This window comes from Tiliqua scincoides, chromosome 2 (assembly GCF_035046505.1).
Source record: "Tiliqua scincoides isolate rTilSci1 chromosome 2, rTilSci1.hap2, whole genome shotgun sequence".
NCBI lineage: Eukaryota > Metazoa > Chordata > Lepidosauria > Squamata > Scincidae > Tiliqua > Tiliqua scincoides.
The window spans coordinates 96,814,858-96,841,977 of NC_089822.1; the positions used below are offsets into that span (position 1 = coordinate 96,814,858).

Below are 27,120 nucleotides of genomic sequence, written 5' to 3' on the forward strand. Positions count from 1 at the left end.
GGTGGTTCTGGCACAGCGTCTAGTGTGGCTGAAAAGGCCAATCCGGGAGTGACAATCCCTTCCACACCGGGAGCAAGTGCAGTCTGTCCCTGGTCTGTCTCCCTGGCTATGGGCCTTCCTTCTTTGCCTCTTTGCCTCAGACTGCTGGCAAAGTGTCTCTTCAAACTGGGAAAGGCCATGCTGCACAGCCTGTCTCCAAGCGGACCGCTCAGAGGCCAGGGTTTCCCACTTGTTGAGGTCCATCCCTAAGGCCTTCAGATCCCTCTTGCAGATGTCCTTGTATCGCAGCTGTGGTCTACCTGTAGGGCGCTTGTGGCAGCTTATGGGAATGAAAAAGGTGGAAGACCACTGGACTAGAGTGCCACCAAATAAAAAAGGAGGAACCTGGTATACCTCTTCAGGTGTCAGGTGATTGTGTCCCAGTTCTGCTCAGGCTCTTAGCAATGGTGCCAAAATAGTTTTCACTAGTGCCAGGCTTCAGGGTCACTTTTTCTGCTGAAAAAGTGAAGAATATTTGGCTACAGTGAACAGGGCTGGGAGGACATGGGTAGGGTTTTAGGAGGGGGGCAGGACCAACAGTGGGTCCCCAGTCTTGTATTTGATTGATTGATTGATTGATTGATTGATTGGAGTTGTGGAACAAAAAAAGGATGAAGACACTGGTGAAAGGCATCACAGCCTCACAACACAATCCTACGCAAGTCTTCTCACAAGCAAGTCCCACTGGCTTACTCCCAGGAAAGTGCATATAGGGTTGTACAACCCAAGCCCCAGTGTTTGAAAACCAACAAATCTTAACACGGGCTAGATTCATGGGCAGATGGGGGTTGTGTGGCCTGGGCAGACCTGGGGGGTATGGGTGCATAGTCCCCCCCAAACTGTTGCACCAGCAGGGAGCAAAGCTGGGAGCCAGGGGAATGCCCACTGGACAGGGCATTGGTGGCTGATGGAGCAGAGTTGGAATGGAAGCCCAGGACTACCCAGCAGGCAGGTCTGGGCTCCAAGTCCAGTTAGGGGCCCAGGTCTACCCATGCAGCGAATGGTCACAGAGGCCATAAGCTCCACTGGGAGCCCAGGTCTACCCACCTGGTTGATGGGGGAGTGCTCGTGCCCCTCCCAACACAAACACTGCATCCGCCCACCCACCTCTTGAAGCGCCCAGCGCGCCAGCCCCAGCATTTGGCACGCCTGAGCAACTCGGGCTCCAGCAACCCCACTGCGCACGCACCTGCGTCCAGTGCGCTTAACGGGACACCCAAGATGGCGAACCGACAGCGACTCCCTCGCCTGACCTTCTTCCCATGTGCCTTTGCGCGAGGCACGCCTCTTCCGCATAGAATGCCTTCTTCTGTTTGGATGAAGACCGGAAGTCGTTTTGAAGTCCGGGAATTTTAAACGTTGGCAGGCAGGTCGGGGCTGTTCTGGGGAAGGGACGCGCGGACGCACAGGACGACTGTGGCCTCTAAGCAGGTGCCTCTTCTCTGGGTGTGCAGAGCTTTCTTGCTCCTGAAGGGCTTCCCTCTCGCTGGGGCTGGTTCTTTTTCCTGCAGCTGGAGCCTGCTTACTTGCAAGTAAGCCCTATGGTGTTGGGTGGGATTTACTGCTGGGAAAATGTGTGTGCCCAAGACTGTCCCCTTAAAGAGTGTGTGTGTTTCCCTGTCCATTCAACAAGGCTTCCTTCCTTCAAGGGGTTGAAATTCTGTGTCTGGAAAGGAAACCTCCCTGAGTATGCAGATAGGGCTGCCTTCCACTAAAATTGAGTGTTGGGAGGGTTAGGGCAGACAAAAGAAAATATTTCTTTGCTCAGTGTATTGTTGGTCTGTGGAACTCCTTGCCACAGGATGTGGTGACAGCATTTGGCCTGGAAGCCTTTAAAAGGGAATTGGACAAGTTTCTGGAGGAAAAATTCATTATGGGTTACAAGCCATGATGTGTATGTGCAACCTCCTGATTCTAGAAATGGACTATGTCAGAATGCCAGATGCAAGGGAAGTCACCAGGATAAGGTCTCTTGTTATCTGGTGTGCTCACTGGGGCATTTGGTGGGCTACTGTGAGATACAGGAAGTTGGACTAGATGGGCCTATTGCCTGATCCAGCGGAGCCCTTCTTATGTTCTTATGACTACTAGTAAGTAAGCACTGCAAGAGGTTGAGGTGTCTGGTGAGTAGCCTGGTGCTCAGAAAACCTCTCCAGAACAGCTAGCCAGGGTGGTGTAGTGGTTTGGGAAGTGGACTTAGACCTGGAAGATTCAGGTTCATGTCTCCCCTCAACTATGAAGCTTCCTGGGTGACTTTGGGCCAGTCGCTTTCTCTCAGCTCACCCACCTCACAGAGTTGTGAGGACAAAAGGAGGGGAGTGCCGTGTACACCACCCTGAGCTCTGTGGAGGAAGGGCAGTATAAAAATTGAATGAATAAATAAACAAATACAATCTTGGCCTGGAAGCCCTGCTCTGCCATTTTACTTCTAGGGGCCAAATTGTATTCTGCTGAGGGGAATACAGTTGCCTCTGAGCATGTGTAGAGTGACTCTATTTCAATTTCAAAAACCTTTATTAGGGATGATTTATTAGGCATTGGCAGGCAGGTAGACAAACAAAAGATAACAGCAGCAGCAACATTTATTTACTGCTTTTCAACCAAAAAGTTTACAAAGCAGTTTACATACTGCTTTACAAAAAAGACATACAGACAAAGCAAAATGCAAACACTCTTTGCCCAAGAGATAGAATCATTAGGGTGGATGAGGAATAGGGTTCTGCATCTAGTTAGAATATCATACAAAAATTTACCCAGTTGGTTTAGGACCAGTGCATCAGTAGAACCTAGAGGCAAACATAGGGTTTCATCTTCCCATGCCCATAAAAGGCCATCTGAAAATAAATTTGGAAACATACTTCGAATATCCATATAGTAAGGGCAGTGCAGTACTATATGAGCTAAGAATTCATTAGCCCCCAGATTACTTGCAGTTGAAATCTGAGAGTGCTGACAAAATTTAGCTACTAACTCACGAGATGAAATGTGTTTCCATCGAGCAAGTGTAAAAGCTCACCGGATCTGTGGATCATTTAGCAAATACAGATATCTGGGATGGCAATCCAGGATGGTAACTGCAACTGAAGGGAGGATTAGGTCTTATTAGCAGCAGCATTAATTTCCTGGCTTGCAGAGGGACTCTTCAACTTGGTATTCTCTTATAAAGTCTCTCCAGAACAAATACAATTTTGGCCTGAACACCCTGCTCTGCCATTTTACTTATAGGAGCCAGACTATGCTATTCTTTTGAGGGGAATGTAGTAGCCTCTGAGCATAAATGTTGCACCTAGGAACTGCTATGGGTTGGGGCTTAGCTGGGAACTATACCATCTCTCTTCTTGGAAACAATGTGATTAGGCAATGAACTCAAAAATCCACAAACCAAAATTTACCATCTCTTCAAAATCTGATTTTTATGGGTACTGTAATTATGTAGTTGATCCCTAAATTGGTCTTTCTCAGTGTTTGCCCTCCATTGAACCACTTTACATGGTCCACCTGTTCGAAGTACCGCTGGAAATAACTGGCATTGATGTCATCGCCAGTGACTTCTGGATTGAGAAGCCAGATGTGACGCAACCAACACCAGTATGTGGCTCAGAGTGGATGGGAGGGCTTTTTTGAGCTAGGAAAAGCATGCTTTGGAGCACTGAACCGAACCGCCTCCCACTGTTTGTTGGGTCACGTTCCTGGTTGAGGATTCCCACAAATATTACCAGATAGCACCTCAAGTACCACTGGTGGTACCTGTACCACTGGTTGAAAAACACTGCCCTAAATTAAAAACAAGCTGGTCAACTGCAGAAAGTGGCTTAAAGTGGATTGTTTACTTGCTACATGCTTACATATTGCTGGGATGGTGATTGTTGCCATTTGGTTTTTTCTTTGCTTTACAGCAGGGCTGTCCAAACATTTTGGCTAGAAGGCCACATCATCTCTCTGACACTGTGTCGGGGGCTGGGAAAGAAAAGAATTACTTTACATTTCAAATTTGAATAAATTTACATAAATGAATATATTAGAGATGGAACTTGTGTGAATGAATGAAGGTCTTGCAATAGCTCAAGGCCAGCCTTTCCTTCACTGCTGGTGCTGCATCACAGACATGAAACAACAGGAAGAGGAGGGAGCCCTTGTCGCACAGCTCATGCAAGAGGTCAAACAGTTGGCCGTCATGCTGAGAGCAGTTGCATCAGGCCAGTGCAGGCTCCAGCAAGTCTCCAGAGGGCCAGAGACTGGGGTCTCCCTGAGGGCCAGATTGGGAGTTGTCGAGGGCCACAAGTGGCCCCAGGGCCGGGGTTTTGGCACCCCTGCTTTACAGTCTCTGACACAGCTGGAAAGATCTGGCTTTTATGTTCTTTTTTGTTGCTATAGTTAGGTTTTCAAATACTTGCCCTTATTTTGCCATACATTTAGCAAAATGGACTCTGCATGTACTTGGAGCCCTCTTTTCCACTCCTGTAGAACGTGCGGACGTTTGGGAAGGAGCCAGTAAATGCAACCTCTCCTATGTGCGTGTTGAATGTATGGCTGGAACATAAGAAGGCTTATACAGGGGTAGCCAAACTTGCTTAACTTAAAAGCTGCATACCATAAACTTCAGGTATTCAAGACCTACAATATTTATGAAGCACTTAAATTTTTAAATATATTTACTCACATTAAATTTGCATTTTACTCTAGTGGGCTCTCAATTTATACCCAGTAAATGATTATAAAGCTTGAAAATTTCTTAAGTCTTATATTAATTGTGATGCAAAAAGCACAGCCAACATACTTCAATGAGCTGCACATTGTATGTTAAGGAGGCACATGTGGCTCACAAACCACCTTGGCTTATACCAAGGAAATGAAGAAATTTCTAGAGTATAGTTCTTTCAGAGTGCTGAAATTAGTATATTTTCAATGTTCCCTTTTGTTTAAATTGAGCACTTAAAAAAATATTGTAATACATGACAATTCAATACCATACCTTTCCTTTAGGCATGATACTGATTGTCATTTATTATAATATACATATTTAAATTAGAATTTCTGAGTAAAACTTTGAGTTTGGGATTTAACATTTAAACTGCATTAAGTGTGCTCTACTGAATTTCTTTCCTAATCAGATATTTTACTTCAAATAGTTCTGGCTATTGGAAAAAAAAATTGATTTAGTTATAGTGCATGTAAAATTAACATGGCACAATTCTTTAGTTTTATTTACTAAATACAATTCACACATGCTAAATTGGATTCCAATCTACTTAGGATATCAGAATCGCCTGGAAAAAATGCTATTTAAAAATTTGCAAGAAAACTTGCCTCAGTGGAATAGTTCAGGAGCTGATGTCATAATGCCTGCACAGTGACAGGCCTGTATAAAGATGTCAGATATGAAGACTCTTGACCTGTCTGCTGCTCTTGAGAACAAGATGCCAGAGAAAGTAAGCAAGTCTTCAGAGTGTGAGGTCAAGGCTGCATTGTGATGTCACTGGCATATGGCAGGGCTATGTATTATGATGCGCTATGGTGGTTATGCCATTTTACAGGGCAGTACACACTGGCGTGTCTTTGTCCACCAGGTCTGCTTGGTTTTTTTTTAATGATTTGTGCCCTGACTTTTAACAAAATGATCACCAAGTTGGCTTACAACAAATATAAACACAACCCGGCAGCCACTTGGTCCTCCATTTGGGTCTACGGTTGCCCTGGCAGTTGGAGCTGAGTTCCTTCTGGTTGGATGTGAGCTCCTTATAGCTGTTTTTCTCTGGCTGACAGCAGGGGCCAGGCTGATTTTTCTGCTTGCCATGTCCTCTTCCTGTAACCTCACAGGGGCTTTAGTTTCCTTGCTAATTACACAAGCTGGGATGTCCTTTTCTTTTCTCCAGTCCATAGACAATGGCTTCAGCCAAGGAGAGCCCACAGCCTTTCTCAGCATCCTGTAACCCTGTGATTTGACCTTTGCTCTTGGGGGCTGAGGTCTTAACAAAGAGTTAATAGCAATTGTATTTTAAATGCTTAAAAACCTGAACTTTTCAGTATACAGTATTTGAAATTTGTACTATGCTCATAGGGAAACCCCCTCTTTTTTTGGCTAGGGCTTTGACTAAGTTTGTCAGTAGTAAACCGTCACTTATATTCTTTCAGGTGCTTGAGTGAGTTGCATTGATTTTGCTTCTCAGTATGGCTATGGATGACTATGAAGAGCTTCTCAAATACTATGAATTACATGAAACAGTTGGTACAGGTATGCTCATAATTGCTTTCAAAAAAAGTAGCTAAACACATTTAGATTTTGCGGTAGATAAAAAATGCAAAGTAATGAGCAATGTATTTTTATTTTGATTTGTGTACCATTTTTTCACAAGCATTCCCAAAGTGACTCTCAGTATTCATTAAATACTACTTCTATTAAAGGGAGACAAAGGTAATCATTGGAGTTGGTTTACTCTGAGATTTGCTGCACAGTTCTAGCATATTTACTTTATTCAGTGGGACTTGCTTACTAGTAAATGCCATTAGAATTGCACTGTTCCTATAGTGCTGTTCATATACATCAGGGCCTTCTAAACCCTGGCCCTGGGGGCCAGATCTGAGGTTTGTACTAACCCCCCTATCAAGACCATCTTTGCCCTTGTAACATGAGGTTGGTTGAATCTCTTCCACATATATTTTTCTACTGTCCTTGGCATAATAGTGCCCGCTCCACCTATCGAATGCCCATCCTGGTTAATAGGTGGGTCTTCCAGATATGGTAAAAATTAAGCTATTATTAAATGATTGCTCACCCTCAGAGTTGAAAACGGTTTCAAAATTCTTGATGGCGGTGATAAGCCATAATGACCGAATGATGTTTTCAGTCCTATAACTGAGAGGGTGGTAGTCTATCTGTAGCTGATGGTGGCAAGTAGACCCATGAGAGGCTATCCAGTATATTCTATATGTTAGGCCAGTATCTTCTACGTGGGACAAATATACCTGATTTATTTAGATGCTATGTATCCTTATATATCATAGGCTTATACTCACTACTGTTCTCTTTGTTGTGTGGTTGTGTTTGTTATGTATGCCAATAAAGGTCTTATCTATCTAAATCTACTAACTCGTCTGCCCCATGAGCAGACATTACCATTCTGCCAGGTTGTTGCATGTCTGTCTCCTCATTCGGGGGACAGGAACGCTCTGGGCACTTGTGTTTGCCCAGACATGCAGCTTTCTGGGACACTGGGCAACAGATACAACTGCCCAGAGCATCCCTATCCCTCAAATGAGGAGACATGCAATGACCCAACAGAAGGGAAAACTGAGATCCAAACAGGGATCGCACTTTTGTTACGCAGAGGTAGCAAGTTTGCTGAATGCTGATATACATGACACATCAAGGGAAACAAAAATACTTTCAACCTCAACTTGACAGAGGGAAAGGAGACTTGATGATTGTGTGCAAATACAGTTAATAATACGTACTTTGGTTTCATTTTGGTTAAAGGTGATGGGGAAGGGGTTATGCCAAAGGCTTCATGCAAAGATGTTTTAAAGGCATGGGAGATGGCACCATATAGTTATTCTGACTTAGAAGGTAATCTGTAATACGTGTATAAAATACCTGTAACTCTTATAGGTAAGAGTTTTTTATGAAGCAGGTGATAATGCAGGCTAATGCACTTACTATAGGCTAGTGCACCTATTTATTTAGGTGCTTGAATGAGTAAAGTGCTCAAGGCACGTATTTTGGTAGACCCTCACCACTGCTCATGCTGTTGTTTGACATCAAGGCAGAAGTAACAAGGGTGGACTGGCAAATTTTTCAGTAGTTTCCCTTGTATTGACCATCATTAAATGCCATCATTAAATGTCTAGAACTCTAAAGGTAATCTCTGTGTGTATGTGTTCTCTTTCTTTATGCAGGTGGCTTTGCAAAGGTGAAACTGGCTTGTCACCTGCTTACTGGCGAACAGGTTGCAATAAAAATAATGGACAAACTAGCTCTGGGGGTAAGTTACTAGCTGGCTCAGGGAAGAAGAGATCCAGACAAAGTTCCTGTACAAGGAACTCTATTTTGCATAACTTTTCAATAATGCCAAACTACAGGGGGCTTTGTCTTAAGGGAACTAGAAACTTGAAAATATGGTGCTTTAAAGTTCCAAAACCACTTTTGGGCTCCAATAGCAATGAGCAGCAGCAATATTTGGGAGAGAGGTGCAACACCAGACTTTAGGATGAAAATTGTAAGTAAATACGTGCAGGGCAGCATTGAAGAAATTGCTCCAGAGTCCTGTCCATGTTTACTCACAGATAAACTCCACTATGACTTCTTAGCAAGTGTATATTGGATTGTCTTTGACCTTAAATTGGCATTCTTATTTTTAAAACTATTGGGATGCCCCATAAATGGGGCGGGGAGAGAAACATGAGGATGTTGAAAATGTGGCTATATCTATGTGCTGTCCAGTCGACTATTTGGCTTCTGCTACCTCATTTGTATGCTTACCTATTGTCCTGGCCACTTTCTTTCCTTCAGTTCAGAGTTGGCTGTAGCCTGGCCTTGTGGCTATGTTAACAGGTGTCCACCATGGCAGTCCACTTTGCAAATGGCAGGGCAGGAGACGGAACATTTATTGTGGCAGCAGTCATTGCACCAGTTCTTGCCTCCAAATTAAATCTCCCTTTTCCTCAGGGGTGTTACTTGCTGCTAGGTGTGCAGACTTCTTTTGGAGCCGAGATTGGGGATTGGTAAAATGGTGGCTGCTGTCACAAAACCACTGTCTTTTCCCTACAGCAAGGGAAAGTGCTATTTCTCCACATTCCTAGGAGGAAGGGGCCTGTGGAATGTGTACTCTAAGGATTTCAGAGCTTTCAGGCACTGTATCTCCCTGTCTAGTTTGTGAGAATAATGTAGACAGGACAGACTTGAAGTGGTTTTCTAATCAGATGTGCCACCCAGAAAAGAATAATCTCTAAATAGGCCAGTAAAATGTCTCTATTATTGTGACACTAGAGAAATATATAAAAATTGTTTGGAAACAGCATGATTCTTTGTTCTCTTAGGATGACTTGCCTCGTGTAAAAATTGAAATTGAGGCCATGAAGAGCTTAAGCCACCAGCATGTTTGCCGGTTATACCATGTGATCGAGACACCAAAGAAGATATTTATGGTTCTTGAGGTAACATTTAAAACATTTTAAAGCCCCTGAAGGCTTGCAGTTGCTTCTACAGGTCAAGAGTAAGGAGGCTGCGAATAGCTTCAAACAGCAGCTAGAGGCTTGACCTTGGTTCCTCACAGTGATGGCCATTTTGCTGCATGTAAGGAGAGGAGTAACTGTTTGATGTGTGTCTTATTCTTAACCCAGATCATCCTACAAAAGCACTAGCTGTGGGTAATACAGAAGGCTTAGATTTCTGCATTTGGCATCCAGTCTCCTTTGGCTGCTTAAATAGAGCCTGAAAATCTGAAGGTTGCAGTGTTCGAACCCTTGGACTAGTATGTGGAGAATGGAGGGGAGACTGTAGAAACTGGCTATTCTTTGTTAAACCTCCAGCCCACAAATGTGTGTCTAACACCTGAGGTTTAGAAACAAACTCTTCTTTAATACAAGTCTGTATCAGGCATCTGCAAAAGCATCCATGTTCCTTGTCCCTGGTGGCTTTCATCAACCTGTTTCATTAGTTTCCAAAGTAGAGAAACCTCCCTTGAACTGTTTCTGCCTTCTGCTTTCACTGCAGTACTGCCCTGGAGGAGAACTATTTGATTATATAATTGCCAAGGATCGTTTAGCTGAAGAAGAAGCCCGTGTCTTTTTTCATCAGATTGTATCTGCCATTGCATACGTACACAGTCAGGGGTATGCTCACAGGGATCTCAAACCGGTAAGTTGGGGGAGAACATAGAAATAAAACAACTCTTCACCAGATTCCAAGTGATTTAGTCTCTTGGCCATCACACTCCTCTCCATTATAAGCCAGCAGCTAAGAAATTAGTCCCTCCTTTAGATCAATATATAAGATTTAGCCCCACCATCATCCACTGGTGTTTGGTTCTTGTTTCCATGTCAAAAGGTTGTGGTGGTAAAAGTCACAACAGTGAGGATTCCCCTACCAGAGTTTAGACCTGACTGCCAGTGATCTCTCTGATATATAGCCCCAGCTTTCTAAACAGAGGGGTGCGATTTCTGTGCCCTTTAGAAATTTTCTTGATCTTTGGCAACTGTAGCTTGTTATGGAAAGGTGAAAAGTTTATTGAAATTCCTGTTAAAATTTCTTGTAATTGAAGGTACAGAGGCTTTGTGTTCTCCTTTGTAACTTATCACTCTATGCAATGGTTCCCAAAGTCCTCCTTAAGAGGAGGAAACCATGTAATTGCTGGGGCGGGGGATTGCAGCAGTTCAATCCCCAGGATCACGCTGCTGCTGGGTATGGGAAGGTGTTTTTTTTACTTATCCCCAACCAGCACTTCAGTCCTGGGAGGTCCAGGGGGTTTGGGGAGCACTCAGCAGGGCTCCCCAGGCCTCTGTAAGTGTGAAAAATGAAAAAAAGGCACTTCTAGTTTTGTCACAAAACTGGAAGGGCCCATTTTTTCCTTTTTTCACACTTACAGAGATTTGGGGGGCCCTGTGGAGGGCTCCCCAGGCCCTCCCAGGACTCCAGTGCTGGCTGGAGGGAAGTTTAAAAAAAAAACAACCCTTCTGTCCCTGGCAGCAGTGTGATCTTGGAATTGTGTTGGTGCAATCCCCTCTGCCCACCTCTTAAAGGGGCAGGGATCAGTGCCTCCCTGGCTGGTGGATCGCAACCTACCAGTTTGGGAACCACTGCCATAATGCCTTCAGATGGGGTTCCTACTGTGCTGTATCCTGGTAAACTCACTTGTTCTAACATGTAATCTCTTTGGTCAGGAGAACTTGTTGATTGATGCTGAGCATAACCTGAAGCTAATTGACTTTGGTCTCTGTGCAAAACCCAAGGTGAGCATGTAACAAGCAAACTTTCAGCATGCAGAGTAAATGTTTTGCTGGTACATGGTGTAATTCAAGGTGCTGGTTTAGACTGGATTTCTGGGGTTTTTGTGCTGATTAGATCAATGAACCTGCCCTTTTTATTCATTGCTGCTGATTCTGTTTTCTTGTTTTTGGTTTTTAATGGGGATATATTTAAAGTTACCTTATTGTTTTTAAAGCGATTTCAATGTTTGAATGCCTTTTGGAGAGGTAAAACAGGATATAAATTTGTAAATTAAATAAATAATGGTTGTGGAGTAAATGCTGGACTCCCAGCATTATCTTATTGCAGATGTTGCTTACTGTGTGTCTTTTTGCTGTAGGGTGGTCTGGATTACCATTTAAACACATGCTGTGGAAGTCCAGCTTATGCAGCACCAGAATTAATTCAAGGCAAAGCTTACATTGGCTCAGAGGTATTGTAGCATTTTTTTATACTTAAAACATTTACAGTGGTGCCTCGCATAACAACATAAGAACATAAGAACAGCCCCACTGGATCAGGCCATAGGCCCATCTAGTCCAGCTTCCTGTATCTCACAGCGGCCCACCAAATGCCCCAGGGAGCACACCAGATAACAAGAGACCTCATCCTGGTGCTCTCCCCTACATCTGGCATTCTGACTTAACCCATTCCTAAAATCAGGAGGTTGCGCATACACATCATGGCTTGTACCCCATAATGGATTTTTCCTCCAGAAACTCGTCCAATCCCCTTTTAAAGGCGTCTAGGCTAGACGCCAGCACCACATCCTGCGGCAAGGAGTTCCACAGACCAACCACTCGCTGAGTAAAGAAATATTTTCTTTTGTCTGTCCTAACCCGCCCAACACTCAATTCTAGTGGATGTCCCCTGGTTCTGGTATTATGTGAGAGTGTAAAGAGCATCTCCCTATCCACTCTGTCCATCCCCTGCATAATTTTGTATGTCTCAATCATGTCCCCCCTCAAGCGTCTCTTTTCTAGGCTGAAGAGGCCCAAACGCCGTAGCCTTTCCTCATAAGGAAGGTGCCCCAGCCCCGTAATCATCTTAGTCGCTCTCTTTTGCACCTTTTCCATTTCCACTATGTCTTTTTTGAGATGCGGCGACCAGAACTGGACACAATACTCCAGGTGTGGCCTTACCATCGATTTGTACAACGGCATTATAATACTAACCGTTTTGTTCTCAATACCCTTCCTAATGATCCCAAGCATAGAATTGGCCTTCTTCACTGCCGCCGCACATTGGGTCGACACTTTCATCGACCTGTCCACCACCACCCCAAGATCTCTCTCCTGATCTGTCACAGACAGCTCAGAACCCATCAGCCTATATGTGAAGTTTTGATTTTTTGCCCCAATGTGCATGACTTTACACTTACTGACATTGAAGCGCATCTGCCATTTTGCTGCCCATTCTGCCAGTCTGGAGAGATCCTTCTGGAGCTCCTCACAATCACTTCTGGTCTTTACCACTCGGAAAAGTTTGGTGTCGTCTGCAAACTTAGCCACTTCACTGCTCAACCCTGTCTCCAGGTCATTTATGAAGAGGTTGAAAAGCACCGGTCCCAGGACAGATCCTTGGGGGACACCGCTTTTCACCTCTCTCCATTGTGAAAATTGCCCATTGACACCCACTCTCTGCTTCCTGGCCTCCAACCAGTTCTCAATCCACGAGAGGACCTGTCCTCTAATTCCCTGACTGTGGAGTTTTTTCAGTAGCCTTTGGTGAGGGACCGTGTCAAACGCCTTCTGAAAGTCCAGATATATAATGTCCACGGGTTCTCCCGCATCCACATGCCTGTTGACCTTTTCAAAGAATTCTATAAGGTTTGTGAGGCAAGACTTACCCTTACAGAAGCCATGCTGACTCTCCCTCAGCAAGGCCTGTTCGTCTATGTGTTTTGAGATCCTATCTTTGATGAGGCATTCCACCATCTTACCCGGTATGGATGTTAGGCTGACCGGCCTATAGTTTCCCGGGTCCCCCCTCATTCCCTTTTTAAAAATAGGCGTGACATTTGCTATCCTCCAATCTTCTGGCACTGTGGCCGTTTTGAGGGACAAGTTGCATACCTTAGCCAAGAGATCTGCAACTTCATTCTTCAATTCCTTAATAACCCTTGGGTGGATGCCATCAGGGCCCGGTGACTTATTGATCTTTAATTTATCAATGAGGTCTGAAACATCTTCTCTTTTAACCTCTATCTGACTTAACTCCTCGGTTAGGAGGGGCCGTTCGGGCAGCGGTATCTGCCCGAGGTCTTCTGCCGTGAAGACAGATGCAAAGAACTCATTTAATTTCTCTGCCATCTCTAAGTCTCCTTTTATCTCCCCTTTCCCTCCCTCACCATCCAGAGGGCCAACCGCTTCTCTGGCGCGTTTCCTGCTTCTAACATATTTGAAGAAGCTTTTATTATTCCCCTTAATGTTGCTGGCCATGCGTTCCTCATAGTCTCGCTTGGCCTCCCCTATCACCTTCTTACATTTCTTTTGCCACAGTTCATGTTCCTTTTTATTCTCTTCATTAGGGCAAGACTTCCATTTACGGAAGGAAGCTTCCTTGCCCTTCACAGCCTCTCTAACTTGGCTGGTTAGCCATGCGGGCACTCTCCTGGATTTAGCGGAACCCTTCTTTCTTTGAGGTATACACCTCTGCTGGGCCTCTATTACTGTTGTTTTAAGCAGCCTCCATGCACTCTGGAGAGACTGGACTCTTTTTACCCTCCCTTTCAACCTCCTTCTAACCAGCCTCCTCATTTGAGGGAAGTCCGCCCGTTGGAAGTCAAGGGTTTTTGTTAGAGATTTGCCTGGTATTCTTCCCCCAACGTGCACGTCAAAACGGATCGCAGCATGATCACTGTTCCCCAATGGCTCAGTAACGTTTACATCTCTAACCAGGTCCTGCGTACCGCACAAAATTAAATCCAGAGTCACCTGTCCTCTGGTGGGCTCCGTGACTAGCTGATCTAAGCCACAGTCATTTAGCACGTCAAGAAATCCGGTTTCCTTATCGTGACCTGAACACAAATTGACCCAGTCAATATGAGGATAATTGAAGTCCCCCATGATTACAACCCTGTCCTTCCTTGTCACCTCCCTGATCTGTTTCCTCATTTCAAGGTCCCCATCAGATTTCTGGTCTGGAGGACGATAGCACGCCCCCAGTATTACATTGCTGCACAAGCCTGGTAATTTAACCCACAGAGATTCTACGGTGGAGTCGGACCCACCTTCAATCTCTACTTTGCTGGATTCTATCCCTTCCTTAACATAAAGGGCCACCCCACCTCCAACACGTCCCTGCCTGTCCCTCCTGTAGAGTTTATAGCCCGGGATTGCAGTATCCCACTGATTCTCCGCATTCCACCAGGTTTCCGTTATGCCCACTATGTCAATATTTTCCCTTGTCACCAGACATTCCAGTTCTCCCACCTTTGCTCGTAGACTTCGGGCATTCGCATAAAAGCATTTATACACGGAATGCCCCAGGATGGGCTGCTTATTCACTCCTTTGTCCCCGCATCCTCTCATTGTGCCAAACCGTCTATCACATCCCATCTCCCTACCTTTCCCAATTTCTTCTCCTACCCTGCCTTTGTCTTGTTGTTCTCTAACCTCCCCATCCTCATCCCATAGGGATGAGGAGTCCCGAACCGGATGCCCCTCGGCTCCTGTCGGCCTTCCCCCAGGGATCAGTTTAAAAGCTGCTCTGCCACCTTTTTAATGTTATGCGCCAGCAGTCTGGTTCCATTCTGGTTCAAATGGAGCCCGTCCCTCTTGTACAGGCCCCGCTTGTCCCAAAACGTTCCCCAGTGCCTAACGAATCTAAACCCCTCCTCCCTACACCACCGTCTCATCCACGCATTGAGACCCCTGATCTCCGCCTGCCTAGCTGGCCCTGCGCGTGGAACAGGTAGCACTTCAGAGAACGCTACCTTTGAGGTCCTGGCTTTCAGCTTCCTGCCTAAAAGCCTAAATTTGGCCTCCAGGACCTCCCAGCTACACTTGCCCACATCGTTGGTGCCGACATGCACCACAGCCGCTACCTCTCCCCCAGCACTGCCTACTAGCCTGTCTAGATGAGAAGTGATGTCCGCAACCTTCGCACCAGGCAGGCAAGTCACCATGCGGTCCTCACATCCGTCGCAAACCCCCCTCTCTATGTTTCTAATAATCGAATCCCCCACTACAAGAAGCCCCCGACCCCCCTCCCGCCTAGGAGTATCCCGAGTGCGCTCGGATACGGGCCCAGACCCTGGAGAAGGGATCCCCCCTAGGGGATTGTTTCCCTCCTCTCCAGGATGACGTCCTCCAGTCCCGAGACTTCCTACCCGGGCAGCCGAGGAGCTGCACGCCTGAGGTTGGGACGAAGCCTGATCGTCCCCAGAAGTCTCCCCACGGTCCTCCTCTGGCTGCCTGCGCTTCTCCAGGTCGGCCACCAAGGCTTCAAGGGAGCGGACACGTTCCCTGAGAGCCTGGAGCTCCTTGCATCGAGGACACACCCATGACTTATGCCCCAGAGGCATATAATCATACATGTGGCACTCGATACAGAACACTGGATAGCCCCCACCCTGCTGCTGGCTGTCTGACTGCATAGCTTTTTTGTTGTTGTTGTTGTTGTTTTTATTTAGGGGTCCTTTTAAAAACCGTACACTGGATAGCAGCCCTCTTCTCAAGGGAAGAGGAAGGGTAGCGTATGGGGCCCTGGCCTCCTCGCCCTGCTGCTGAACTCGCCCAGATGCTAAACTCTTGTGCCTTACCTGGCACTTAGTTTCCGAGGCACTGGGTTCCCAGAGGCCACACGCATCTGCAGAGAGCCTCACGCGATGGCCTGCCTAGCTTTTTACTCCTGGCTGGCTCCTCCCCCCTCCTTCCTTCCTGATTGAAAGGGGGCTGGCCGTCCCAGGTGAGTTTACAAAAGCTCAGGAAGGCAAATGGCTGCTGATGGGCGTGACCTACTCTGCAGGCTCCTGAATGGACTGCTTGGATTAGCCTAATGGGGCTCTTAATGGGTTGGGAATTGGCCCTTCCTAGGTCCTTTCCCTCCTAGTTCTGTTCTCTTAGGCTGGACTGTTTTTGTAACCTCAAGCTAGTTTTTATTTGGGTTTGTTTAATTATTTATTGCTCTCTAGATCCTGTGTCCCAATTTACTGACCTGTTTAGGTTATGTTCTAACTTAGATTAGGTTTAACCTGGGTTAAGCATAGGTTTAATTTAAACAAGTAGAAGAAAAACCTGCTTTCCACTTTATCCTCCTCCTTTCCTTCGATTAAGTGCTACCTTAGGTGCAGCTAACTTTCAACTTTGATTTAAATGCCTGACCCTTGGGCTCTTACTCACGAGTAGGACTCTGCTCTTACTCACGAGTAGGACTCTGCTCCTGCTCAGAGTAGCCCTATGTACCTCCCTTAGGTGCTAACTTTCAATTTTGATTTAAGGTTGCTTTAAAGGTAAGGTTAAGGTTAGAAGACAGGGAGTTAGAAAGACAAAGCGTTAGAATGAGTACACTTACCTCCTCCTCCTGCTCCTCCTCCTCTCCTTCTCCAAAACTCAGAGGTCTCCTTGCCTTCTCCTCGCCCAGATGCTAAACTCTTGTGCCTTACCTGGCACTTAGTTCCCGAGGCACTTGGTTCCCAGAGGCCACACGCGTCTGCAAATTAATTCGTTCTGCGAGTCCTTTCGTATTGTGAAAATTTCATTTTGCGAAGCGCGGTTTCCCATAGGAATGCATTGAAATTTAATTAATGCGTTCCTATGGGCAAAAAAAGTCAGAACAAAGTCAAATTTGGTTTACAAAGTGTTAAGTGCCCTTTAAAGGCATACATACTGTACAGAGGATTTCAAAAATTTCAAGCACAAAACTTTAACTTTTTAATTTTAAAAATTTGTCTTGCGCAGCATGGCCATAGAAAAAATTCGTCTTGCGAAGCACGGCCATAGAAAATTCCTCTTGCGAGTCACCAGAAAAAATCGCAAAAAACGCTTTCGTTTTGCGAGTTTTTCTGTGCACGAGGCATTCGTTATGCGAGGTACCACTGTATTTCTATCGGCCTCTCAGCCTACTCCTTCCTAGATAATTTGCTTCCGAAGCTGCTACTGTGCAAGACATTAATGAAAGTTTGTAACTTCCTGAAGCTGTACAATAATTTAAATGTGACTCATTCCACAGTTGCGCTCAGAATCTTCATCCCAGCATTCTTTGTGGAGAAATGGCCCTGATCTCTGGGAAATCTCAGAACTTTAGTGCAGTCAATTCTCTCTACTTGTGGAGTTGCTACTCATGGATTCACTTCTCCATAGGGGGCAGGACTGCCACCTACCTCTCAATACTTGTGGGGTGTTCTCAGCTGTCTGCAGGGTTTTGAAGGTTTCCACTTTCCATGGCCATTTTAAAGTTACCTGCAGTACTCAAGGGTGCCATTTTGAAACCCTTTGGTTCATTCTGAGGGTCTCCATTGCGTTCAGAATGCCTGCAGAGATTATTGAACACAGCGGAGACCTAAAAATGGCACCAGCCAACAGTGTGGGTAGATTTAAAATGACCAGGGGAAGCTTCTGAAGGTCTCTGCTGGCATTCTGCAGCTACCTGCGCCATTTTGAAGCTTCCCGTGGCCGTTTTGAAGCTGCTTGTGCCCTTCACGGACACCATCCTGAGGGTCTCCTGCTGGTGGGTTATTTAGCAGCAGATATCCTGCTGGCTTCTCCCCTTGATACCATAGGATCAATGACTCCCTAGCTGTTGATTTGATATCTGCTGGGCTTTCCAGGAACCTAACCCCAGTGGATACAGAGAATTGGCTCTACTTCACCTTTTGGTTGGTGCCTGTGTCTTTCCTTTGCTTCACTCTGACACCCTGTCCTCTTTTAACCTAGGATTATCTGTGTGGAAGTCTGTTTTTTGTCTATGAATTTAACAGGAGCCTTATTTTCAACTGAGCATTGTGTGGAATGACTCTGGTCATTGGCTCACTCTTGCAGGAGCTAGGATACTGTTGCATGCATTCTAGAACTCCCTAATATGACCAGATGCTTTTGCGAAGTTTTCTTCATCACACTATGCTTTGGGTGTGGTAAAATGCTCTTCTATGAGTTTCCATGAGCCTTTTTGATGAATGTGTATTTAGGATTATTGTGGGGATCTGTTCATGTCTCAAGACTTCCAGTTGCCGCTCTCTATTACAGACTAATATTATTCCTCTTCTAGCAGCAGAACTTCCCATACTGATGTGGGAAGCAACTGCTATGTGACCTCCCCATTGTTGACAACTGCTTGTATCACTTTCTGATCTTTTGAAATGGATCATAAAATTTTCTGTGGCTTCATGTATTTTGCCAACTGCAAGCACTAGAGAGGACTTGTCAAATACATTAGAAACAGGAAAGCTACCTTTCTTGCCTGCCATTCTGTGAAGCTTTAGTTTAATTCTCTGCACATAGGACGAAGGTGACTTGTCCCATGCTAGAGTGGTAGTCAATTTAACTGAAAATATAAAAATAGTTGCTACTTGCTACTGTGAAAGTGACTTGAGTTTAACACATTAAATATCATATTCAGCCTTAATACATGAAACTACCATCCTTTGTTTCATATTTATTTGCTTATCCTAGGCAGACATTTGGAGCATGGGAGTACTTTTGTACGCTCTCCTCTGTGGATTTCTCCCGTTTGATGATGATAATGTTATGGTACTCTACCGGAAAATAGTGGTATGTATTCTGGTCTGTGTGATAATTCTGAATCAATATTTAGGACTGCACTGTCAGAAGTAAGTCCCAGTGTGTGTAGTGGAACCTGTTCTCTCATGTGAGTGTGTATAGGATTCTAGACCAAGTCTCTTCCCAGGATTTGAGCCTTAGTGCTTAGGAGAGGATGCTTGGGTATACTGTATATTGATTTTCAGTAGTGATACCAAAACTATTCAAACTTTTGGCTGCGCGCGCACGTGTGTGTGTGGAGTCACACCTTGGTGATAGATCTTTGTATGCACAATCTTCCTGACTCAGACCCCTGTTTGAAATCCTGGCAAGCTGAAGCTAATTAGACTAGCGATTTTTTTTTGCCCTTTTTCATCTCATGGCATATTGACAAGGCATTAAAATTGTCAAGGCACGCAATTGGCTTTTGACAATTGACAACACACAACACACTACCAGTGGGGGGCTTGGCTCACCCCATGACCCTACTAATAAATTTGTAATATTTGATTACAAATCAGTGACCCTCCCCCAAACTCCCATGGCACACCTGCAGACAATTCATGGCACACCAATGTGCCCCAGCACTCTGATTGAAAATAGCTGGAGTAGACAGTACTAAGCTAAAGAGGAATGAGGATCTGATTCAGTGTAAGGCAGCATCCTATGTTCATGTGTTAGAATAGCTGATTTTGCAAAGCTGAAGCCAGCTGCTTGGAAGCTTTCTAGTGCTAAGGGCCATCTTGGAACAATTTGGAATCCAGCTTATGGTCCCCTTGCCTATAACCTCTTAGGCAGTAGTCAAGTAGTAAAACAATCTTGGCAAGAGGGCATCATAGATTTTTTTTATTTTGTGTAAGGCAGCCTTGTAGGAATTCTGTTAAATGTGCCCATGCATGACCAGAAGCCAATGCAGCTTCTCTGGCATGTGTAAGCACCCACATCATCTAATCTGTGCCAGATGATTTCCACAGATGATTTCCTTTCTTGCACCCTGGTCAGGTGTGTAATCCCTTGTTTATGCTGTATGTATTGTTCTCGGAGTGATGCATTTATCTTCCAGCCACATCATGGAGTGAAATGAAGGGTTTAGGCCTCCTGTAGAGTGGAAAACATGGTTATTGTCTAGAGGCTGTATTTCTCTCTACACTTGTCCCACTTGCCCACAATGGCTGCTGGAAAAAGGGTTTAGGAAAATAAACATCTTAATGATAACATGAACTACCTATTAACATGCTATCAAACCTTGAGACGGATAAAACTCAATTCTTAATCTCAATATCTGAATGGAAAGGCATTGTCTAAACACTTTCAATTCAGCACCTGGAAACTTAACCTATATCTAATTAGCATCCCAGTGCATGGTGTTTGGCATAAAATGCAGTGGGCTTACTGAAGGCAGGTAGATCTTGGTCTGCATTGCACATGACTGGAAGACCACCACAGAGCCTTACCTTTGTCATCTTGAGTTTCATAGAAAATGGGCAGGGTATAAACTATGGGTGGCTCACACATTCATGTACTCAATAACTGGCAATCAAACATGTGAAGCAGCTCCTTTGAAAAGCAGTGTCTATCTGGTGGTGGCCACATTTGCTTTCTTTAGGAAGGACTGTGCAAAAGTGTTCCTGGCTGCAAATTCCCTGGGGAACCTGAGAGCAGTCTTCTGCTTGCTTGTTGAGTTTGGGCAATGAATATAAAGGTTGTGGGGCTGGCTGAGGTGGAGGGACCTAAAGGCCCTGCAGCCATGGCTACAACTTCTGAGGAAGTTTGGATGAAAGTCTCTGCCCTTTTTAATTGTCTTTGAAGGACCAATAAAGGAACATTGTTGAAATTCTCACATTCTTGGTTTTGGTGAAATAAAATCGCTGAACCCTATTGTAAAGATGATGGGCTGTGGAAGGAAAAGTCAGATTTTTTTTAAAAAAATTCTTACTAGGCTAGTTGATTAGTAGTAGCAAATGGTTAGTTGTGAGAAGAAAGGAGAAATCAAAATGGGAAATCATCAATGAAGTCATTACCTATGAACAAAAGGAGTGAATGAAACGCCACCTGTTAAGTGTTCATTCATTGACCTAAAGTCCTAAGAGACCTCATAGGCCTTCAACCTATGAATTTTCCTTATGGCATCTACTTGACCGTACAATACTTATCCTTCTTTCTCGCCCCGCCTCCCTTTTTTCCTCCTCTTTGTGACTCCAGTCTCTCAAGAATAACTCAGTGTTTTCCTATCTGGTCTCTGACATATGCTGGCACTTGAGAAAATAATTCTGGGTGCTCTACTCATAACCCTTTAAATTTGACCTTATGGGAAATTACAGAAATAGTCAAAATATGTCTGTCCTATTTTGTATCTCACCGTTAGGCACAGAATAAAATGTTCTTGACCGATCCAGTGTACTAAAATGTTATAATGCATTATGGGGGGGGGGGGGGGAGCTTCGGTTGTATGAAGTATTAGGCATTATTACATTGTCTATTAACACTGAATTTCATTCACAGTCTTTGATTCCTCTCTTCTAAAGATGATGGGTTTCATGGTTTAAGTTTTGCCTCTTTGGATTTAAAATCTGCTGCTGTACCACTTCAAACTCTATTGTTGATTGCACATTAAATGGCTTTTAAAATGTTTCTACCGGCTTGCCTATCATTGGTCAAGCTCTGTTGCTGTTACTTTCCAGGGTCAGTTTTGAAGACTAACAATTGCTGTTTCAGGGGAAGGGGGGGGGGAACCCACTCTAAATGGAGCAATGACTGTTCTAAGTCTCACTAATTCACCAACTTGAACTAATGCTGAAATCACTTTCTCTACAGAGGGGGAAGTATGAGATTCCCAAATGGCTCTCGCCTGGCAGTGTGTTGCTGCTTCAACAGATGTTGCAGGTAATTGAGAAAAAGCGTGGGAAGTTCTGGCTGTATCGCAGTACTAAGCACTGAAATACGATGATAATAGCATTCTTAGGCTGCTGCTGCCCATTTTTGGTAAACCTTTTCCTTTGTAGATGTCTCTCGGCACAAGCTGCGGCTTAAGGAACTCTGATGGTGGCACATATATTGGCAAATAACATAAAACCCTGCCCGTTCAGACTGAAGGTCCGTCCTGTTGGTGTTGTCTTCCCTCTAACCTGCAAGGCCATGCAGCTCAAAACTAAGCTTTGCGCAGTTTGAGCTTGGCTTTCCAGAAGTCCAGTGATGACATGTCATGGTTGAAATTCCAGAGATGCAGCCACAGAAAAGGTCTGCACAGTGGCGCAGACCCCTTAGAGCTGTGGTTCCCAAACCTTTTTGACTGGTGGCTCCCTTGACCTACTGGGCCTTTGGCTGTGGCTTCCCATTATGGCTGTAATCCTATACATTGTATAAGGTAGCAGGTTTTTTGCAAGGATTCCGCGGCTCCCTTTCCACAGCTCCCTGGGGAGCCACAGCTCACAGTTTGGGGAACACCGGTTGGCGACCTTTCTACCAGATGGCCATCCTGAGCCAGTTGCTTTTACAAACCTTATGAGCAGGATGTAAAGGCTATAGCCACCCATAATTTTCTCCTTGCAACTGGTGTTCAGAAGCACACTTCCTCAATGGGGGTTGTCTTTAGCTATTGTAGCCAATAGCATTGGTAGGCCTGTCTTCAATGAATCTGTCTAATTTCCTTTTGAAAATGCAAAACTATAATGGATGACATGGATTTGAATTTATGTAGTTTCAACAAAGACCAAGAATGCACAGCTGCTGCTTTTCCTTTTATTGCAATTCTTATGTAAAGAGAACTTGAGCTGATTAGCATGTAGGAAATAATATTTGACTGCTGTAGGTCTGTCTTCTGCCAGTTGCAGGGAGGCAGATCACTGATGGCCACGGCAGTGATAGAACTTTTTTTTGCTGTTTCTTGGCTTGTCTTTCATCAGGAATTCATTAATGTCATGAGCATTAGATTCTCCCCCAACCTCAACTCAAAAATAGACCTTTTAGAATGATCTAGGATCTAATTGTGGATGACTATGTAATCCAGGAGGACACACTGACCTTAAAGGACAAACCTAGAGAAATGACTTGGAAAAATTATTTTTAGGTTCTACTCTGCTACACAGTGCAGTGCTGTGTTGAGGCACATCTGTGTTTATTGTTAATAGCAATTCCTGTGCTGACTTTTGAAGTGTGTTTTTTCTACTTGCCCACTAGGTGGACCCAAAGAAACGGATTACAGTTAAACATCTCTTAAACCACCCATGGGTCGTGCAAGGCTATTCTTTTGCTGTCCAGTGGCAAAGTAAATACCCTGTGAGTAAACTAATTCATATGAACTAGATCAACAAATCTAAACTGAACCTAGGCAGGCCCAAGATGGTAATATGAGTAACTGTACCTCCCAAAATGGTATTGCAACAAATTAAGAACCTAGAAGATGCTTTTCAAACACATGAAGTACTGCGGGGGCCTTGTGTGCACAAGGCTAATCACTGTGTGCTATCTCTGCAATGGCCGGGAAGACACCAGTGCAGAGATGAGGAGAAACCTCTGAGGCGCACTGAAAATATGTAACTTATTCAGCCCAACATGTTTTGAGTAACACATTGTTCTTCATTCTCTTACTGAGTGTCTCTGACAGAAGGGTACTGGAAACATGTTTGGATTTTTAATGACATATTTTCAGTGCACCCTAGATAACCTTTTTCTTGCTTCTGCATCTGCAGTGGCCAGTTTGTATCTGCTGAGGACCCTTCCTGAAAATGAAAGGAAAGCTGTACCTCTTTTATTCTGAACTGGCCTACCTTCATGGAGTCACGCAATTGCTAAGAATGCATGAGCAACGCAAACACTTGCATTTACCATACAATTGCCAAATAAAATCCTGTGATATAGTTCTCATCTGTAGTGAGAGATCATTCTAATGCTGAGTTTTCATCAAAACAAAATATTGGATCCCAGCCAAATCTAGTGATTTCCACAACTAGATTTGTCTTGCAAATCTAATGCGAATAGCCTCCTGAAGATTTTGCTCTTCAAAGGGCTCGTGCATTTCTGAGCACTTGAGAGTTGCTTTGAAAAAACTCTGTACATAATGTGGGAAGTTAGTTTGCAGATTTGTTCCAAAGCTATTTGAGCAAACTTTAGCAAAAATGCACCAGGCGCCCGTGTCAACGTGAGCAGCAGCAGGTCCACTTGAATTCTAGTATATGGCATGCTTGAGTATAGGAGAAATTATTCAGGCCCTACTCTGTCCATGGAGTGTCACTGTTTCTCTACTCTAGAACCCCTTTTTGCTGGGCTACATGAACATAAACTCTGCATGTGTGTGTGTTCCTTTTCTTTTTCATTCTCTTCTCCCTGCCCTAGTCCAGAACAGTTTGCTTATGATTTCAGGAGTAATAGGTAATTCCTCAACCTAGAATTAGGCATTGGATGTGAAAAGCAAGTGAGGACACTATCTCCTAGCACTGATGGAAAGTCCTTGAAACTTGTGTTTTCATTGTGCAGTGTGATTTATGAGAAATAACAATAATGCTGTAGAACCTATCACTTGTTGGGAGGATTTGGTCAAAGAAAAACTTAAATTGGGAGGAGAACGTGTTTGGAAATGGGCAAAACATTTTCATGTGGCGACCTTTCTCAGTGCTCTCCTTACTGCGTGGAGATGTCAGGAAGGCTTTGGAACTGTTTGTCTGGCAATTATATGTACAAAATGTAGGATAGTGACTAGAGGATCCTTCTTCTCCACCCCCTGCCCAATTCTTTGTTAGCATGTTACAGTGCTTTTACTGAGTTTGTGCAGATAGCTAAAATTGAGGAACATACCTACAGAGATGGTAGAGTCCTTAATGCAGTGCATGCTATTGCCAGGATGCATGTGCGGTGATGTCCAAAGTGGCTGCATCTCTGGGTCATATTATTGTGTTGCTAGTTCCTTCACTTCTGGCATATCTTCAGTTCAGATGCATAAAACTGCTGTGCTGAAATATTACTTTAATGCCATAAGCCCATCATTCTTTTTGCAGAGTGTGCGTTCTCTCTGAGGAAATTCATTCAGGATTGTAGGTAGAGTTAAAAAGAAAAGTGATCAGTGTAGAAAGATGCCAAGTACACAATGGAAAGAGGGATCAAGGTATGGCATGGTTTGATTGATTTGTCTGTTTTCACTGGGAGCTTGGACTGCTGTTTATATATCGGCTATATTTTAGATCTTGGAAGTTGGTGGTGTGTGTGCATGTGATATGCTGCCGTGAGAATCTTTTTTTAAGGTAGTATAAAATATATTGAAATGGAGATTACAAGTATGGGCAAAAAATACTGTGTTTTTCAGCTTGGGCATCTTGATGACGACTGCATAACAGAACTTGCTGTCTTCCACAAATGTAGCCGAGAAAGCATGGCAGACATAATTTCAGAGGTAACATTTGACCTTGATGATTCTTTGAGTAAGCCGTATGGGCCAAATTTTGAGAGATACTGTTCTGAGTACTGGATGCGTAAACAAAGCCAACGCCTCTATTAGCTCTAGTTTAAATCCTAAAATACCCATGCCACTGTGCCTCTATCAAATTAAGCTCTCTATTAAACTCTGTTCCTGAATAGTTCTATGCCAGTTTTAGAGCTGCCTGTGCACTGGCTTCCTGTCCCTTAAGCCAGCTGCTTTCGAACTGTGTTCAGGGTAACTTTGGTTTTCTTGAAACCTTACCTGAGGTTCCTCTTCAAACCTCGCCCACCACAACTAATCTTTCAGAACAATGTGCAGCCACAGGAAAGTGCTGGATGCGTTTCTAGCTGCATTGTCTTTTTGTATGGGGTAACAGTGAGAACTACTTCATGAATGGTGCAAATGCTAGAAAGTGATTAGAATCCCCTGCCAAGATCTCTCTTCAAACAAATTGATATGGAAAGTGCTCATGAAGGCAGAAAGGTTGCTTTAATCCACGGGTGTCCAAACTTTTTGGTGAAAGGGCCACATCTTCTCTCTGACACTGTGCTGAAGGCAGGGGAAAAAAATTAATTTACATTTCAAATTTGAATAAATTTACATATATGACTATATTAGAGATGAAACTTGTATGGATGAATGAAGGTCTTGCAATAGCTCAAGGCCTATAGAAGGCCTTGCACAAAGCAAGGCTGGCCTTTCCTTCACTGCCACTGCTGCATCACAGACGTGAAACAGCAAGCAGTGGAGGAAGCCCTCAGCCTGCAGTTCACATAAGAGGTCAAACAATCGCCCTCACACTGAAAGCAGTTGTGTTGGGCCAGCACAGGCTCCAGCAAGTCTCAGCAGGGCCAAAGGCTCATTGGAGGTTGGGGGCTCCCTGCAGGCCTGATTGGGAGTCCCTGAGCGCTGCAAGTGGCCCCAGGGCCAGGGTTTGGGTACCCCTGCTTTAAACCATTGGATCTCTGCATAAAGGAACTAGTTGAAGGGCTATTTTAAAATTCAGTTGTTGATATTCAAGGAAGTAACCAGCTAGGCTCTTGAACAGGAAAGTGAAAAGTATGCCTAATGACAAATTATTTCCTCTAAAGCGATGTTTCTCAAACTGTGGGTCGTGAGCCAATTTTAGGTAGGTTCCCATTTATTTCAATGTGTATTTTATTTTTAATATATTAGACGTGATGCTAACATGGTATGTGACTGTATTTTGGGAAATGTTACAGAACTGTACTTTGAACAGGCTATTACATATATGGTTTTAAAAATGATAGTCAAAGGAGCTTACTCCCACGTAAGTATGGACAGGATTGCAGCCTTTGGGATGTTTGGGGAATTTTTTTTCTAAACAGATCAGTTTGAGGGTTCTTTAAATAAATTTATAATTTACTTAATTTTTTGTCTTATACAGTGTTAATAATCTTCCTGCTTGATGTCATGTCCAGCCATGACATCACTTCCAGGTTAATGACATTACTTCAATTGGGTCCCAACAGATTATTGTTCTGAAAAGTGGGCCCTGTTGCTAAAAAGTTTGAGAACCACTCCTCTGAAAAAACTTGTAAAGTTGTAATTGTGCTGGGGCTCCTGGATTACATAGTGCTTAACCTAAAATAGGAAAGGATGGCATTTGGGCCTCTTCAGCCTAGAAAAGAGACACCTGAGGGGGGACATGATTGAGACATACAAAATTATGCAGGGGATGGACAGAGTGGATAGGGAGATGCTCTTTACACTCTCACATAACACCAGAACCAGGGGACATCCACTAAAATTTAGTGTTGGGAGAGTTAGGACAGACAAAAGAAAATATTTCATTACTCAGTGTGTGGTCGGTCTGTGGAACTCCTTGCCACAGGATGTCGTGATGGCGTCTAGCCTAGACGCCTTTAAAAGGGGATTGGACAAGTTTCTGGAGGAAAAATCCATTACGGGGTACAAGCCATGATGTGTATGCGCAACCTCCTGATTTTAGAAATGGGTTATGTCAGAATGCCAGATGCAAGGGAGGGCAC

The 27,120-nt window shown here is 44.3% G+C and overlaps 1 protein-coding gene across 1 annotated transcript in view; it reads left to right on the forward strand.

Moving 5' to 3' along the window:
* Positions 1-1,516: 1,516 nt before the first annotated feature.
* The window catches only part of MELK (maternal embryonic leucine zipper kinase), a 36,355-nt gene continuing 10,751 nt past the window's right edge, over positions 1,517-27,120 (forward strand). Inside the window, exons 1-11 of the mRNA XM_066616171.1 lie at positions 1,517-1,571; positions 6,172-6,271; positions 7,933-8,018; positions 9,073-9,189; positions 9,749-9,892; positions 10,915-10,983; positions 11,340-11,432; positions 18,613-18,711; positions 21,514-21,582; positions 22,876-22,974; positions 24,995-25,081. Of these exons, the coding sequence (XP_066472268.1) occupies positions 6,208-6,271; positions 7,933-8,018; positions 9,073-9,189; positions 9,749-9,892; positions 10,915-10,983; positions 11,340-11,432; positions 18,613-18,711; positions 21,514-21,582; positions 22,876-22,974; positions 24,995-25,081 (927 nt within the window). The 5' untranslated portion in view covers positions 1,517-1,571; positions 6,172-6,207. The remainder of the gene's footprint in view (positions 1,572-6,171; positions 6,272-7,932; positions 8,019-9,072; positions 9,190-9,748; positions 9,893-10,914; positions 10,984-11,339; positions 11,433-18,612; positions 18,712-21,513; positions 21,583-22,875; positions 22,975-24,994; positions 25,082-27,120) is intronic.